This window comes from Sapajus apella, unplaced genomic scaffold (genome assembly GCF_009761245.1).
Source record: "Sapajus apella isolate SASKATOON/1434 unplaced genomic scaffold, GSC_monkey_1.0 scaffold81, whole genome shotgun sequence".
NCBI classification, from domain to species: Eukaryota; Metazoa; Chordata; class Mammalia; order Primates; family Cebidae; genus Sapajus; species Sapajus apella.
Window position 1 is genome coordinate 4,486,409 of NW_022437021.1, and position 18,073 is coordinate 4,504,481.

The 18,073-nt window shown below is 39.0% G+C and overlaps 1 protein-coding gene across 2 annotated transcripts in view; it reads left to right on the forward strand.

Annotated features, from left to right (window-relative positions):
* The first annotated feature begins 851 nt into the window (after positions 1 to 851).
* FAM133B (family with sequence similarity 133 member B) overlaps positions 852 to 18,073 on the forward strand; it is a 30,315-nt gene continuing 13,093 nt past the window's right edge. Inside the window, exons 1-8 of one of the 2 annotated variants that reach the window (XM_032253050.1) lie at positions 852 to 1,005; positions 9,775 to 9,872; positions 12,011 to 12,089; positions 12,998 to 13,072; positions 13,212 to 13,244; positions 13,674 to 13,736; positions 14,172 to 14,264; positions 15,853 to 15,903. In XM_032253050.1, the coding sequence (XP_032108941.1) occupies positions 982 to 1,005; positions 9,775 to 9,872; positions 12,011 to 12,089; positions 12,998 to 13,072; positions 13,212 to 13,244; positions 13,674 to 13,736; positions 14,172 to 14,264; positions 15,853 to 15,903 (516 nt within the window). In that variant the 5' untranslated portion in view covers positions 852 to 981. The remainder of the gene's footprint in view (positions 1,006 to 9,774; positions 9,873 to 12,010; positions 12,090 to 12,997; positions 13,073 to 13,211; positions 13,245 to 13,673; positions 13,737 to 14,171; positions 14,265 to 15,852; positions 15,904 to 18,073) is intronic. The other variant, XM_032253051.1, reaches the window with a different exon arrangement.

Here is an 18,073-nt window from a genome sequence, read left to right on the forward strand (position 1 = left end):
GCTCCTTGACAATAGCGATTTTTTTTTTTTTCTTTTTTACAATAGGGATTTTTTTTAATCATCTTTGTGCCCTTCCCTGCTCCAGCTTCCAGCCACCCAGTTAGTGAAAACTGTACAAACTACATGTTCAAAAATTAGTGTGAAATGAATGCATAGGTGATGAATGAATGGGATTGAAATTAAAGGGTGATTTCGTTAGCAGCGTCTGTGACAGCACTGTCTTTCCCCCCTGCCAGCTGATGGACTGCGTGAGGGACCAAGGCTCCTTGGTCCTCACTTTGTCCCCAGCACTTGCACTCCGCCAAGCACAAAATAAGCATTGGAAGAATCTTTGTGTCCCCTGGAATGAGTATTTCAGTGCATTAAGAATAAAAGAAAGGCCGGGATCAGTGGCTCCCGCCTATAATCCCAGCACTTTGGGAGGTCGAGGCGGGCGGATCACTTGAGGTCAGGAGTTACAGACCAGCCTGGCCAACATGGTGAAACCCCGTCTCTATTAAAAATACAAAAAATTTAGCCCAGCATGGTGGCGGGCGCCCGTAATCTCAGCTGCTCGAGGCAGGAGAATCACTTGAAGCAGGGAGGCTGAGGCTGCAGTGAGCTGAGATCTCGCCACCGCACTCCAGCCTGGGCGACGGAGCGAGACTCTGTCTCCAAAAAAAAAAGAACGGAAGAAAGCAAAACAATCCAAGGCCAAACGGAAGGTAGGGCTGCGGTGCAGAAGTGCAGCATCGCCTGCTCCTGGGTCCGTAACAAACAACCGGACTCCCGCAGGCCCTCAGCCAACTGCTGTGATCGCCGGAGCCGCCGTGTCCTCCGCAGAGGCAGGGGGCGCTGTGGCCAAGCGCGGCCGACGGGTCCGCGCAGTGCCGCTCTCTGGGCGGAGTGGGAAGGCGGCTGGAGGACGTGCAGCGGGCCCACTTCGGCCGTGTCTCCGGCCGGGTTTCGCTCGGCGGGCTAGTGTGCGCTCGGCCCAGCACCATGGGGAAGAGGGACAATCGGGTGGTGAGTACTCGGCAGCGAAAACAATGGAGCGAGGCAGGGCCGGGCGGCGGGAGAACGAGACCCCTCGCAGTTCCCGGCCAGGCCGGATAGCCAGCGGCAGCCCTCGGACGTGGGGCTTGGAGACCCAACACCCTCTGCCGCATCCCAGATGCGCGTGCGCCGCGCACGAAGTTGGCGCTTTAGGGTTCCCAACACTCTCTCTTGCCCGCCCCTTTTTTCTTCCCTCACCCCGCTGCTCCCTCTGGCACTGCTTCTTTGCACTCTTGCCTCCTGGACGCGGGCCAGCAATGCCCACTTAGAACCGCGAGCGCTCGGGGAACTCCTCCCCGCCACGTAACTCCGAAGTGTTAGGCCTTTGAGGCGTCGGACCCACCCGCTCCTCCGTATCCGCCCCCCCCCACCCAGGTCGCACTTTCCTTCTGCGCACCCAAGTGGGACGGAGGCAGAGGCCACTACGTGGTCCCTGCCCGGGAGGGCCAGCAGCATGCCTGGTTTTATTGACAAGCGGGCTCTCGTTTGAAAATGGGATGGCAGCATTTGCCTTCGTATCTCCAGCGCCCTGGCACCTATAGAACCTGTGAGGGAATGAATGGCGTGAAAATAGTTGGCTTTGGAGTCCGGCAGAAAACTGGAATGTCAGTTTTGTTCCGTCTGAAGTTAGGTGACCTAGAGCAAGTTACTTTTCATCTCTGTGCCTTCGTTTGTAAAAGGGGATCATTATTTACAACCTTGCAGAATAATTGAAACCACAAAAGGCAAGATGTGTGAGAAAGTACTGGGCATGAAAATTATTACTCTAGTAAATGAGATAAAAGAGATGCATACATAACAGCAGAAAAAGTAAGAAATAGTACTTGATAGATATAGATTCTAAAGGCATTTAAGAGAAAAGGTGCTTTTGAGAGGTGGAGATGTCTACGTCACTGGCGGGGAGGGCTGAAAGCTCAGGTTATTAATCAGTTTGAATGGGATAGTAAACGTAATGAAATACCAATAAGCTTGGGTTCCAGCCTGACAGTTTCTGGGCTTGTCTGTGACAAAGTTTTAGCCACTGAGTAGCAAAATGAGGAAAATTCACGTAAAACGAATGTGCTACGTTTCTTGAACTCGCGTTTTTATTCAACAATTATTTGCAAGCTCTGTGTGTCTCGCACTAAAGGAGACTTACATTTATGAAATGACACTTCCTGTCTGTAATAGCGCGTTGTTGCATGGCTTTTATAAAGAAAAACCTGAGACTGGGTAATTTATGAAGAAAAGGGTTTATTTGGCTCACAGTTCTGTGGGCTGTACAGGAAACCTAGCAGCCTCTGCTCTGGCGAGACCTCCAGGAGCCTCATGGTGGAGGGCAAAGCAGGAGCCGGTGTCTTACATGGCAGGAGCAGGACCAAGAGAGGGTCAGGGCAGAGGTGCTACACAGTTTTAAACAACCACGTCTCTTGAGGACTCATCACTATACAGTGTCGGGAGAGGGGGGCGCTAAGCCATGCATGAGAACTCCGCCCCCGTAATCCAGTTATCTCCCACCAGGCCTCACCTCTGACCTTGGGTATTACAATTTCTCATGAGATTTGGGCGGGGACACGGATCCAAACCATTTCACCGTCTTAAAAACTTTGTAGTCTTTATAATGGAAAATGTCTGGGAACTACTGTGGTAGTGAATTTTGATTACAAGATTGTGGAATGTTCTTTCTCCTGGCCACAGATGAGGCTTTGTTGTGGTGTCTTGATTGTCATAGCATTGAAATGGTGTTGTGCTGGAGCATCCTTAGGTGTTTGAGTATTTGGGCTCTTTTAATACCCTTGGACCTTGAATGTTCAGAGATTACCTGACCTTGGATATAGTTTCATATACAGACCTAAAATGTTTCATACTACTGAAAAAGCATTTCACTTTAAACATCCCTTTAAAAAAGCATTTGAAAAACTTAACAAATTAGCTTCATTTACTTAGAACACTTTGATAGCTCTGGGCTCTACTTAAAGACTTTTGGTATGCTGTCATGGCACAGAGTATTCTGGTAACATTTTGTATGCATTTCAAAGATTGAGATTAAGAACAAGAAATTAAGTGGTAGAAGACACAGATTGTCTAATTCAGTCTCCTCATTGCGTAGAGGAGGGGATAAGACTGTTTAAACTGGAACCAAAACTTCAGTCATCTGACACTGAGTTCTGTGTGTCATAACTCTTGATTTTCTTTTTAAGACTATCTTTTTAAAACAGTTTTAGTTTTACCGCAAAATTGAGAGGAAGGTACAAAGAGCTCTCATTTACCTCCTGACCCCACTCATGCATAGCTTCCCCATTATGAACATCCTTCACCAGAGTGTACATTTGTTACAATTGATGAACCTACATTGACATATTACTATCATCCAGTCAGTAGTTTACATTAGTGCTCACTCTTACTGTTCATTCTCTATGGGCCTGGACAAATGTACTTCTTTATTTGTTTATTTTGAGACAGGATCTCACTCTGTGGCCCAAGCTGGAGTGCAGTGTCGCCATCATGGCTCACTGCAGGTTCAACTTCCCAGGCTCAAGGGATCCTCTCACCTCAGCCTCCTGAGTAGCTGGGACCACAGGTGTGCGCCACCACACCTGGCTAATTTTTTTGTGAATTTTTTTTTATAGAGATGGGGTTTCACCATATTGCCCAGGCTGGTCTCGAATTCCTGGCCTCAAGCACTCCTCCCACCTTGGCCTCCAAAAGTGCTTGGATTACAGGAGTGCCACCACATGCAACCAACAAATTTTTTATGATGTGCATTCACCAATATAGTATAAAGAGTAAAAATCCTCTGTTCGGCCTAGTCATTCCTCTACCACCCCTGCCCCCAAGTAGGCAACCACTGATCTTTTTACTGACTTCATAGTTTTGCCATAACACTTGATTTTGAGTAGCAGAATGAATATTTGCCTCTGAAAATATTGGCATTTTTTGAGATTGTGTCAGGAATAATTCCTGTTCTTTCTTACATTGATGATACAATCATAGTTTTAAAGATGATAGGATTGCTTTCCAAAAAAAAAAAAAACCCATGAAATTTCAGGTTGAACAGTTTTTTAAATTTTATTTTTAGAGCAGTTTTAGGTTCACAGCAAAATTGAACAGAAAGTACAGAGGGTTCCTATATACCTCCACACTTGTGCAGTTCTCCCATTATCAACATCCGCCAACACTAGGGGGGTGGTACATTTGTTACATTTGATGAACCTACATTGACACATCATCACCCAGAGTCAGTAGTTTACATTACGGTTCACTCTTGGTGTACATTCTTGACAATTTTTTTTAACTGAACAGTTTAATTCAGGACTCATAAAGGGCTCTTAAGTTCATGATGGCCACCCTTTGTGCCTGTTTTCTGGAAGTTTTCTTCATGTTCTTTTCTGCTACTTTGGGCCCTCTAAAATAGATACCTCCTCTAGATAAAAATAGGTAATCAAATTAACAAATGGAATTCTGCACATTGTGTCTTTAGCCAGTTTTGCTGCATTGCTCTTTTTGTAACTGCCCACATACATATCCCCTTGAGCCCAATTTGCCATCCTGAGTTTCAAAAACAAATAATTTTCTGTTACCTAAACTCATGCAGCACTTTGAAGCCACAGACAATTCTAGTTGCATATGGATATGAATGCTTGATTTACAAGGTCACAGTACTTACAATGATTAAGTCATAGTGAAATGTTTCAAGAAATTGCACGATCTCTATATTTTAGTGAATGCTTAACCATACCACCCACTTAATGTTAGGAGCATTACTTTTCACACTGATACAAAAATGAAAAGTCTTGTACCTTTGTAAAAATAGTTACTTTTCTTGTTTTAAAAGCTTTTTGATATGGATAGTTTTAAAAGTGTTGTTGCTTAATGAATAAGAGCAGACTATCAAGTGTTTCGCATGGAGCCTAGAACATAAGATGCACTTTAAAATATTGCTATTATAATTGAAATAAATAATGGAGCTATTTGGAGTGTACTTAAGCAGACTGAGATAGTGTTTGTGGTCAAAAGTTTAAAGTAAGCCTTATTCAGCAGTAGCTCATTTAATTGCACCGGTAGTCCTAACGTGAATATACTACTTTACTATTATTTTCTTCTGAAAAGTAGGAATAGGTTGATATGTACTTTAAGAAAGCAGTTTGATAGTACACAGTAAGATAGTAAAAATATGTACTTTAAAGGTGTATGCCAGAAAACTTGAAGAATGTAAAACATGGTAAATGTTATGTATTTTTTTCATTAGAATGAAAAATTGATACTGCATTATCTGTGAATTTTTACATAAGGACAAGTTCAGCTCTCTGAATTGGAATGGCAGTATTGTGGTTGGATTTTTGTCATTTGTTTACCTTTATTATTACTGTAATAATGTTTGTGCATAGTACATTTTTTGTTTTCTTTTATAAAGGTAGTCATTATGTAAATTTTTTTTCTCCAGTATGTGAATGAATATGGATGTTTTGCTTTATATTTTGCCACATGCAGCCTGATTTTTAAATTTTTAGTTATTTATTAAAATCTTTCATTTTGGCAACTTGCCTTTGCTTTTCACTTGAGAAATGTTAAACATCTTTCTTATCAGTAACTATGAACCTACTTCATTCATTTTAGTAGCTTCATAATATTTCATAGGCGGTATAATTTAATATATTTAGTGAATCCCAGTTTGATAGCTATTTGGGTGTTTTCAGTGTTTACTGTTTTAGTAATTTAGACCTGAATATCCTTGATAAGTATATATTTGCACTCTTTGGAAATAAACAATTTTTACTATTGTAACCTAAAATATTTTGCCATTAGGTACTGCCAAAATTACGACGTGATACCAAGGAAATTAGAATATGATGAATATTGTTAAAAAAAAAAAAAAAAAAAAAAAAAAACCTGAGACCAGTTAAATTTAACAAAGGTTATTTGGCAAGAAAAAGATTATAGAAGTGGAGGAAGATGTTCTACCTCCTGGTGAGCTCTATGTGCAACAGGAAATGACTTACAGAGATTACCTGATTGGTGCAGTTCTGAGTTCGCCTTATTTGGGCATAATTTGGCAGCCTTCTGTTTGGGGTTGGTTGAGGGTTGGGCTACTGTGATTGGCTGAGACTCAACTGATAGGTTAAGAGGGTATACTGTTAGATTAGATTAGAACTTACTTGCACATCAAGCCAGGTTGCAGCTCACCATATACAGAGGCAGCTTTGAGCCTCTTCTCCCTACCACCCAGTAGAGACAAGGTCTTGCTGTTGCCCAGGTTGGTCTCTACTGAGCTCAAGCTCCTCCCACTTCACCCTCCCAAAGTTCTAGATTATAGGTGTGAGCCAGTGCGCCTGGCCTTTTGGGCCAAATTTTATTGCCCAAGTAGGAGGAAACTTTGAGCCAAACTTTACTGTGAACAGTACAAATAATACGCTGTTTTACAAACGGTGAGCTAAGCTGCACGTGATACTTGTCTTCATTGTCTGCATTTCTGCTCTCATTGTTTGTCATACTTCCACCCCAACTAATCGAAATGCTCAGTAGAATCAGTTGAATGAAATATTTGAGGGTATAACAGTTTATGTGAAAAATATAACAATATGCCTCTGTCTTTAACATTGTATTTGATATCCACATCTTGCCCTGATTCTATAAACATTCCAGACTTTAGGGGTTCTAGCATTTGTTCCTGCTTGTAGAAAAGTATGTCAAAGATTTGTTTTTTTCATTCCAAGTAATTAGGCTGTGTCCATCGAATGGAATACTTCTCACTATGTGTTGTTTATGCTGGTTTTATATTGTTTACTCTGCCAGAAAAATCTGGAAGTATACAACTTTTATCTGTTATAAAGGTGAGAAATTATGGTAATTTTCAAAGATTATGTTAAATAAAATGCAACAAATACATTGTTCCTTTCACTTATTTTTGGATTATTACAAGGCATAAGGCCTTAAAACAAACCTTGAGGGTAGTCATTTTCAATCAAAATTGTTTTTCTTTAAAAAGTAGAAGAGTTGGCCAGGTACGATGGCTCATGCCTGTAATCCCAGCACTTTGGGAGGCTGAGGCGGACAGGTCACCTGAGGTCAGGAATTCAAGACCAGCCTGACCAACATGGAGAAACCCTGTCTCTACTAAAAATACAATATTAGCTGGGTGTGGTGGCGCATGCCTGTAATTCCAGCAGGAGAATCCCTTGAACTCAGAAGCCGGAGGTTGCAGTGAGCCGAAATCGTGCCATTGCACTCCAGCCTGGGCAACAAGAGCAAAACTCCATCTCAAAAAAAGAAAAAAAGTAGAAGAGTTTCGTAAATGTCGGTTGAATGAGACTGGACATGGTGGCTCATGCCTGTAGTCCTAGCTACTCTGGAGGCCGAGGTAGGGAGATTGTTTGAAGCTGCAGTGAGCTGTGATCACACCAGTGCACTCCAGCCTGGGCAAAAGAGCTAGACCCTGTCTTTCTTTTTTTTTTTGAGACATAGTTGTTCTTTCGCCCAGGCAGCAGTGAAGTGGCTCAGTGTTGGCTTACTGCAACCTCCACCCACCAGGTTCAAGCAATTCTCCTGCCTCAGCATCCCGAGTAGCTGAGATTATAGGTGCCCACCACCACACTCAGCTAATTTTTGTGTTTTTAATAGAGACAGGGTTTCACCATGTTGGCCAGGCTGGTCTTGAATTGCCTGGCTGACCCTGTCTTTGAAAAGATAATAATAGTAATAAATAAAATTTTTATTGACTTAAATTTAGAAAAACTAAATATAAGAAGAGACTGAATTAAAGACCAGACTTTATATCAGTAGCAATGTGAATTTTAATAAGACATCATCTCTTTGCTAGACACTGCCATTAACAAAGAAAGCTTTTGCTTTGTTTTGCCTTAATATGTTTTTGAAAAAAAAATCTCTAAAATATTTTTCTGCTGTAGTAAGTGTAGTAGACCGCATGATTTAAATTTTTGCAGATGTTTTAATTGAGCTAAAATATATATAACAAAATTTACCATTTTAACTGTTTCTAAGTATATAGTTTAGTGACCATAAGTACATTTATAGTATTGTACAACAATCACCACTATGCATTTTCATCATCCCAAACAAGAACCTCTGTATCCATTAAACAATAAACTCCTAAACTACTCTTCTCTCCAGACCCTGGTAATCTCCATTCTATTTCTTTTCTAAGTGTCTCATATAAATGGAATAATATGTTTGTTCCTTTGTGTTTTTCTTATTTTATTTCACTTAGCATATTTTCAAGGCTCATCCAGGTTGTATATAGTATGTATCAGAATTGCATTCTTTTTTAAGGCCGAATAATATTCCATTGTATGTATATACCACAGTTTTGTTTATCCATTTATCCATAGATGGACATTTGCATTATTTCCATGTTTCAGCTTTTGTGAACCCTGCAGTTGTGGACATTTGTGTACAAGTATCTGTTTAGTCCCTTCTTTGAATTCTTTCGGGTATATACCTAGAGGTGTTAATATAAGATCATGTGGTAGTGCTATGTTTAACTTTTTGAGGAACCACTAAACTGTTTTTCACAGTGACCACACCATTTTACATTCCCACCAGCAATGGGAAAGGGTTTCAGTTTCTCCACATCCTTGCTAACCCTTGCAATTTTCTGTTTGATAATAGCCATCATAATGGGTATAGATTGGCATCTCTTTGTGGTTCCAATTTGCATTTCCGTAATGACTAGTGATATTGAACATATTTTGTATTGGCCATTTACTGTATACCTTCTTAAGAGAAATATCTGTTCAAGTCTTTTGCCCATTTTTGAATTACTTGGGGGTTTTGTTGTTGTTAAGTTGTAGGAGCTCGTTTTACATTCTGGATATTAATCTCTTATTAGATTTATGATTTACACATATTTGCTTCTCTCATTCTGTGAATCGTCTTTTCACTCTTAACAGTGTCCTTTGATGCACAAACATTTTACATTTTGGTGTTCTATTTATTTTTTTGTTGCCTGTGTATAACTTTTGATGTTATCAATTTATGAATAAAATTGTCATCAGTATGACATAGTATTTCCTGGGAAGAAAGATGTCGTTGAATAAACAATGAATTTAGAGTTAGATCTTATTTAGCTTCTTTGAAATTGAGTTTCTTTTTAAATTTATTTATTTATTTATGAGAGGGAGTCTTGCTCTGCCACCCAGGCTGGAGTGCAGTGGCGCGATCTCGGCTCACTGCAACCTCCGCCTCCTGGGTTCAAGCGATTCTCCTGCCTCAGCCTCCCAAGTAGCTAGGATTACAGGCGTGTGCCACATGCCCAACTAATGTTTGTATTTTTAGTAGAGATGGGGTTTCACCATGTTGGCCAGGCTGATCTTGAACTCCTGACCTCAGGTGATCCACCTGCCTCAGCCTCCCAAAGTGCTGGGATTAACAGGCATGAGCCACTACACTCAGCCTGGAATTGAGTTTCCTAATTTTCCAGTGAACATATTGATACCACCCTCACAGAGTTACCGGGCTTTAGGAGAAAGAACTGTAAAGCCATCAGTAGGTCAGAGGTATCTATTATTTCCTCAAATCTCTTGTAAAACACACACATACATTTTCTCTCCAACAGTGATATTATCTCCTAAACTTTCAAGACTTAAAAGAGGATTAATTTTTTTTAGAATGAAAAGTAGCTTAGTCAGATTGCATGTACTTAGCTGGATATATTATTTATAGTAAAGATTACTTGATGAGTAAGTGGGTTTTTGCATATTTAATGATTGCTTTAATGGAATTAATTTTTGTTCTTTCCCAAAGGCCTATATGAACCCAATAGCAATGGCAAGATCAAGGGGTCCAATCCAGTCTTCAGGGCCAACAATACAGGATTATCTGAACCGACCAAGGCCTACCTGGTATTTGTGTAACACTTTACCTATTTATAAGCTTTTTATCAACTTTTTAAAGCTTGTTCTTAAGACTTTAATTCATTTTATTGATTGCCAAGCAATTACCAGATAAGTGATTTTTTTTTTTTTTTGGTAACATTTGATATGTGCTCTCTTTTGAATGTATGAAACACATGTGCAATTATACAGCAAACATTTGAGAACCCACTATCCAATTTAGCTAAAGCACTGCCAGGTAAATTTTTCATACCAGTCTCTTCTCTATCCCCTAAAAGACCTTAGCATTGCAGTGGTCAAAGCTCTTAGTGAGTTTAAATAGTCTTGTCCTTTACTGAGGTGTAAGCAGGTATCAGGAAGAAAAATGTTCAGCTTTGTTTCTAGTTTTGTCTGCCAGCTTTTCAATTAGTTAGAAAAACTTAACTGATTTTTGCAAATAAAGCATTAGAGTATGGGCTGTATCATTCTTTAGTATGTCTTCCTTGTTATTAATACCATACTCCTGAGACAACGTATGACACATGTTTCAGAGCTGTTAACTTCAGAATCCCAAGTGCCCCTGAAAACTGGGCAAAAAGTATTCTTATATATAATAGGGAATCCTTCCTTTGAGTTAAATAGGAAGTAAGGTTTGTTTAGCAGTGTGTATGAGTGCCATCGTTAACCATTGCAGCATACGGGAAAATGCATTATCCCAAAACAAAGTATGTTTTAATGGGGAGAGGGAATGAACTTTAAAGGGGAAATGTCCAAGTAAATATATTACATGTATAGCAGAGATCTTCAAGACATCCCTCAGGTTGGGTAACTCGTAGAGACTCACAGGAGTTTCAGCAGATAGTCATACTCATGGTAAGATTTATTACAGTGAAAGACTACCAAGCACATTCAGCAAAAGGAAAAGGCACTTGGAACGAAATTTGGATAAGACTCAGAGAAGATTTTAAAAGGTCCTCTCCTAGTGGGATCACATGAGAGGCACTTAATTCCCTTAGTAAGGAGTGTTGGTAATACATGTAAGATATTGCCAACCAATGGAAGCTCAATAGAGACTCAGTGCCCAGAGTTTTTATTGAGGCTGGTCAGCCTCTACCTGTCATGAACCAAAATTCCAGATTCCAGGGCTGGGTGTGGTTACTCAGGCCTATAGTTTCAGTACTTTGGGAGGCTGACGCAGGAGGATCACTTGAGGCCAGGAGTTCTAGATGAGCCTAGGCAACACAGCAAGATGCTGTCTCTACAAGAAATATATATGTATTTTTAAATTAGCTGGATGTAGTAGTGCATGCCTGTAGTCTTACTTACTTGGGAGACTGAGGCAGGAGGATTGCTTGAGGCCAAGAGTTGAAGATTACAGTGAACTATGATTGCACCACTGCATTCTAGCTTAGGTGACAGAGCAAATCAAAGCTCTTGTCAATCAAGAGATCAGGCCTTGTCTCTTTTTAAAAAAACAAACAAAAAAAATCCAGATTCCCAGAAAGAAAACAGGTTTTTAGCCTCAACGATATTGTTTGTACAAACAGTTTAGGCACAATGATCTGCTCTTATCAGAGAATAGTAGGAATCCTCCAAATTCAAGTTCCCAGATGCCCACCTAGGGCCAGTCTTTTAAGTTCGTCTTTCCAAGAATAAGCAGTCCAGCAAGCTGTATTAACTCTTCTCTGTGCAGCATGTCAGATACCTTATTAAATGGGTCATATACAGAATATAGTCATTCAGTCAGAGAGATTTTAGGGCATCCTAACACTGAAAACTACCAGGTTTATGACCTTAGGTGGATTTCTTACCTTATCCAAGCTTCGGTTCTTTATCTGTAAAATGGGGATCCATATCTTTTCTCACAGGGTTATTGTGAGAATTAAATGAAAATATATTTTAAATCGTGCCTGTTGTAAGTGCTTAGATGTTTGGTGTATTAGCTCTTATAATCCGTATTCAAAAAAGGAGTGATTGATGTTATCTGATAGGCTTTAATATGGTAATTTATTTTCTTAGATGTGAACAAAGAAATTTGAAATGTACCAACATTGAATAGTGGTCTATTAGGATATTTAGAAGAGTTTATGAAATTTTGTTGTCTTATTTGTAAGCGTTTATCTAATTTGAGTTGCTTGAAATTTTATTCATACATTCTGTTTTTTAAGGGAAGAAGTAAAAGAGCAACTAGAAAAGAAAAAGAAAGGCTCCAAGGCTTTGGCTGAATTTGAAGAAAAAATGAATGAGGTTTGTAAAAAGTATCTGTTAAAAAAAATAGAGTAATTTGGCCAGTTGAGGCTCACACCTATAATTCCAGCACTTTGGGAAGCCGAGACAGGAGGCCAGGAGTTCAATACCAGCCTGGGCAGCAAAATAAGACCCCACACACCCTCCCCATCTCTATTAAAAATAAAAGAATGCCCTAAGTATTGGGCATAGCTTTCTGAGTTAAAGAGGTACTATATTTTAGAAGTGTTATGTCATAGGGAATACAAGTTTGTATTTATGTGCATGCTTTAAAAAATAGAGAATAACCATCTTGTAATATAAGTCGTTTAAAACGTAGATTACTTGTATTCCAAGTTAGGGTTGAGCAGTCCTCCCACTTCAGCCTCCTGAGTAGCTGGGACCACAAGTGCAGGCCACTATGCCCAGCTAATTTTTTTTTTTTTTTTTGTAGAGACAAAGTCTCTCTGTTGTTGCCCAGGCTGGTCTCCAACTCCTGAGCCCAAGCAGTCCTTCCACCTTAGCTTCTCAAAATCCTAGGATTATGGTGTGAGCCACTGTACCCAGCCTGTTTGCTTGTTTTGATTACAAACATGTATATAACGTATCAATCACAGTATCAATTAATTCAACTTTTACGGACTAGGAGAGACCTCAGCTTCAGTAATAATACCTGCTCCTCAATAATACAGAACCCCCATCCCTGCTCCTCTCTGAGTAATACCTGTTTCTCTTTGAAAAGAGCTAGTAGAGGGTCCTTTAGTGATAAGGGTCAAAGATTGGCACCTGTGTTTCTTTTGACTTTAATTAGAAGCCGAGATGGGTGAGAGGTATTAGAGGATGAAGGGAAGGAAGCAGTGGCCGTCTCTCTATATTAGGCATATTAGAAAGGATAGATAACTCCTGATGATGTTTATAACCTTTTTCAGAACTGGAAGAAAGAACTAGAAAAACACAGGGAGAAATTGTTAAGTGGAAGTGAGAGCTCATCCAAAAAAAGACAGGTAATACCACTTTTGGTCTATTGCTATTCTTAATCTCATAGTTGAATTTTCATAATAATGCTGTATACTGCTATTAATAGATGTATTTGGGAACTCACATCAGCTTATTTAGACTTGTACTTTTATTTTTTCCATTTAGAGAAAGAAAAAAGAAAAGAAGAAATCTGGTAGGGTGAGCAAAAGTTTTCCATTTTTCTAAATGTTACAGTTAAGAGCAAACAAAAAAAAAAGTAAGAATAATTTATTTAACCTGTATGCTCAAGGTAACTTAAACTCTAGATGAGTCAAGGAACTTAGATGTTCTTTTGTGAAGAGTGGTTTTGTTCTATCACTGATAATAAAAAAAGGTGCCAACCACCTTATAATCTAGTAAATTTTCTGTTGGTATTTAAAAAGGAAGATTGGTGACTATGGCCACATGTTACTCTGTTGAGCTGTTGTATGGGGAAAAAGTGACATTTTACATTTTTATATTTAGGACTTATGAATATGGCATCTGTTTCTCAGACACTAGATTGATTTCACTAAGTATTTGAGAGACTTTGTAAAAGAAAAAAATTCCCGCATCTCACAAGCTTTCATTGTTTTGTGCTTGGTCAAGTATTCATCTTCTTCTTCATCAAGCTCTGATTCTTCCAGCAGTTCTTCTGATTCTGAAGATGAGGTAAGGTTTGCTTATAATGGTTCATTAAATAACGTCTCTTAATTTCTTTAATGTCAAGTGGAAACCTATCGTGAAATGTTGACTTCCAGGTTTTGATTGTCCATAACTTAGAACACTTAACATGAGTGAGTGATAACTAGAAACTTAAATATTGGTATATATTTCTTAGATTTTAAAATTTGTTTTGTTGACTTAAAAATATCAGTACAAAAATAATTGAAAAATCCGATGCTGTTTGGCTAGATGCTAGGCATTACATGTGATTCAAATCACTTGATCTTTATAACAGGAAAGTGATGTATTAAGTATTAATTAAGAAAAAATATATTAAGCTGATACTTTCATTAAATTTTGTTCATTGATAAGTTTTATATTAATAAATGTATAAATTATATTGAGACAGAAAGCAAATGTTTCTAAAAATATTTTATGTAGGATAAAAAACAAGGAAAACGGAGAAAGAAGAAGAAGAACCGTTCACATAAATCTTCTGAAAGCTCCTTGTCTGAAACTGAATCAGACAGTAAGGTAAATTATTTAAATTATTAACATATTGGATAGAAAGACATTTAGTTTTTCTTCCTTCCTTAAGTTGCTCTCAATTTAAAAATAAGATAGTCTGATATTTGTACCTTGATGTTTTATGCCACTTAATTGATGTACTTCATAACATCTTGCATGTGACATTTAATAATTCTTCAGGCATTTTCGTATATATATTTCCATGTCTCCACGTTTCCATGGCAACTGACATTATTGTCCGCGTTTTCATAAAGAAATTAGAGTTCAGAGAAAGAGCATTTGCGTAAAATTATACAGCTAGTATTAGAATTAAAAGTTGAATCTTGGGCCGGGCGCGGTGGCTCAAGCCTGTAATCCCAGCACTTTGGGAGGCCAAGGCGGGTGGATCACGAGGTCAACAGATCGAGACCATCCTGGTCAACATGGTGAAACCCCGTCTCTACTAAAAATACAAAAAATTAGCTGGGCATGGTGGCACGTGCCTGTAATCCCAGCTACTCAGTAGGCTGAGGCAGGAGAATTGCCTGAACCCAGGAGGCGGAGGTTGCGGTGAGCCGAGATCGCGCCATTGCACTCCAGCTTGGGTAACAAGAGCGAAACTCCGTCTCAAAAAAAAAAAAAAAAAAAAAAAAGTTCAATCTTTACCTTCTAAAATCTGGTCCAGTGTCCTTTCTACTATACTGTACCTAAGTTTATTTTGTATGAACCAGGATTGTCAGACACACAGTTGGCTGTCAAACATTAGTCATCAGGAAAAAGTTATGAAGTTCTCGATAAACTTGTTGATTCCTGAGCCCTATCTCCAGAGTCTGATTTAACAAATCTGATTAGGCTTAGAAATCGACATCTTTAACAGATGCCCTATGTGATTCTGATACTGGGGTATATATGGACCACAATTTGACGAACAACTATACTAGGTCTCAGGAAACCAAAGCAGCCATCTGCATTTATAACAGATAGCTACTTGCCCCAGTGAGAGGTCTTCTGACAAAATACTGGCATCTAGAAAGTAATGAGTAAATGTTGATTTTTCTCTTTGTCTTTTAAAGCAGAAGAGGCAATCACATGATGATAGCTAAAATGTATTGAGTGTCTACTATGTGTTAGGTACAATTCTAAGAACTTAATTTATTAACTCATTTAATTTCAACAACTCTAGGAAGTAATGAGGTAATCCACTTTACAGATAAAGTGGATAAGGGAACTGGGAAGATTAATAGCTAGAACTCAAAGGATTCAAAAGCAGAAATTGTTGCCTCCTCAAATTACAACATCAGCGCATGTGACCACCATAAGCAAACACAGGCAATGGCACAAAGTCCTATTTCAAAATAAGCCATGTGGGTATTATAGGCAATACTTAAAATTTTAAGAGTAAATTTGGTATACAGCCACATAAATAAAGAAGCCTGTTTGCTTACAAGCAAATGTATACATAACATTCATTTCTCTTAAATTTTTGAAATAATGTACTGGGATTGAGTAGCCTTTTTTCAGTCATAGAGCAAATCGCTTTTTGGGTATTTTTGTCCTTGTTCTATAATGCTGTGCCCTTAGCATTTAAAATTGATACATACATTTTTTTATTTAGGATAGTTTAAAAAAGAAAAAGAAGTCAAAAGATGCAACTGAGAAAGAAAAGGTAACTATACTTTTACATTGACTTAAGATAGTGTGTAATATAATGCTTAGTTGACTTAAATACAATAATGTGTACCTTTTTTGATTTAAGAGATGTAGTTCTGGCCGGGCACGGTGGTTCAGGCCTATAATCCCAGCACTTTGGGAGACCGAAGCGGGTGGATCACAAGGTCAAGAGATCGAGACCGTCCTGGTCAACATGGTGAAACCCCGTCTCTACTAAAAATACAAAAATTAGCTGGACATGGTGGCACGCGCCTATAGTCCCAGCTACTCGGGAGACTGAGGCAGGAGAATTGCCTGAACCCAGGAGGCGGAGGTTGCGGTGAGCCGAGATCGCACCGTTGCTCTCCAGCCTGGGTAACAAGAGTGAAACTCCATCTTGGAAAAAAAAAAAAAAAAACAGATGTAGTTCTTACACTTTTGTAATATTTGTTTCAATTAAAGCTATTTTTAATTTGGATTCATTATTGAAGATAAAGGATCAAAAGAGTATTCCAGGCTGAGAGTTTGAATTTGTATAGATCAATGGAGTATCTCAGATTAAAAATACAAAATAATGCAGATTAGCAGATTAACCATTTCCTTTGATTTCTTTTTTTCTTTTCCTTTTTCTTTGGCGATGGAGTCTCACTCTGTCATCCAGGCTGGAGTACAGTGGTGCCGTCTCAGCTCACTCCTGGGTTTAAGCGATTCTCATGCCTCAGCCTCCCTGTAGCTAGGACTACAGGTGTGCACCACCATGCCCAGCTAATTTTTGTATTTTTAGCAAAGACGGGGTTTCACCATGTTGGACAGACTGGTCTCAAAATCCTGATCCCAAGTGATCCTCCACCTCAGCCTCTCCACGCCCAGCCTATTTCCTTTGATTTCTTAAATCATTTTGAAGAAGGCCTTTCCAATTAAGAACATGAATTTCTCTTTCAAATTGAATATGCCATAAATATTCAAAAATCTTCTTACTATTGTAAATAGATATTTTACCTTAATTTATGACTTATCTATATAGTTAAAGCAGAATTTATGCCTACCTTAATTTCTAGTTTACATTTAAAATTGTTATTCTGGTTATTAAAAATAAAAACATAAAGAGGGCAGTAATAAAGGAAAACTACAGACCAATGTCACTATATTTTACTCAGAATTTATGTATTTTTTTAAAATGATAAAAGCCAGGCACAATGGCTCATGCCTGTAATTGCAGCACTTTGGGAGGTTGAGGCTGGCAGATCACGAGGTCAGGAGTTCGAGACCACCCTGACCAACATGGTGAAACCCCGTCTCTACTAAAAATACAAAAAATATTAGCCAGGTGTGGTGATGTATGCCTGTAATCCCAGCTTCCCCGGGAAGCTGACACAGGAGAATTGCTTCAATCTGGTACGTGGAGGCTGCAGTGAGCCCGAATCGCACCACTGCACTCCAGCCTGGGCAAGACTCTGTCTCAATCAATCAGTCAATCAATGAAAATGAAACTGAAATGCAGTTCACATAATATACCATTGACATTTTAAAGCTAAAATTCAATAGTATTTAGTGTATTTACAGTGTTGTACAGCCACCATCTCTAGTTTTAAAACTTTTTCATCACCCCATGAAAACACTCCATATCCATTAAATAATCACCACTACTCCCCCATTCTCTGGCAACCTCTAATTGGCTTTCTGACTCACTGGATTTGCCTGTTCTGGATATATCATATAAAAGCAGTCATACAATATGCGACCTTTTGTGTCTTTCAGATAGCATATTTTCAAATTTCATCGAAGTTGTAGCATGTATTAGTACTTTGGTTTTTTTGTATGGCTAAGTAATATTTTGTGTGTGTGTGTGTGTGTGTGTGTGTGTGTGTGTGTGATGATTTCTCCATTTATTTGTTGATGGACATTTGATTTTGCTTCTGCCTTTTGGCTATTACAATGATGCTATGGGCATTTATAAACACAACTTTTTGTATGGATGTCGGTTTTCATTTCTCTTGAGTATATGCCTAGGAGTGGTTTATATAACCCAAATAAAAAAATTAATTTAAAAAAATTTTTTAATTGATTTCAAAAACTAACAAGGCACGATGGCACATGCCTGTAGTCCTTGATACTTGTAAGACTGAGCCCAGGAGTTCAAAGTCATGCCACTGCACTTTATCCTGGGCGGGGGGGGGGGGGGGGGG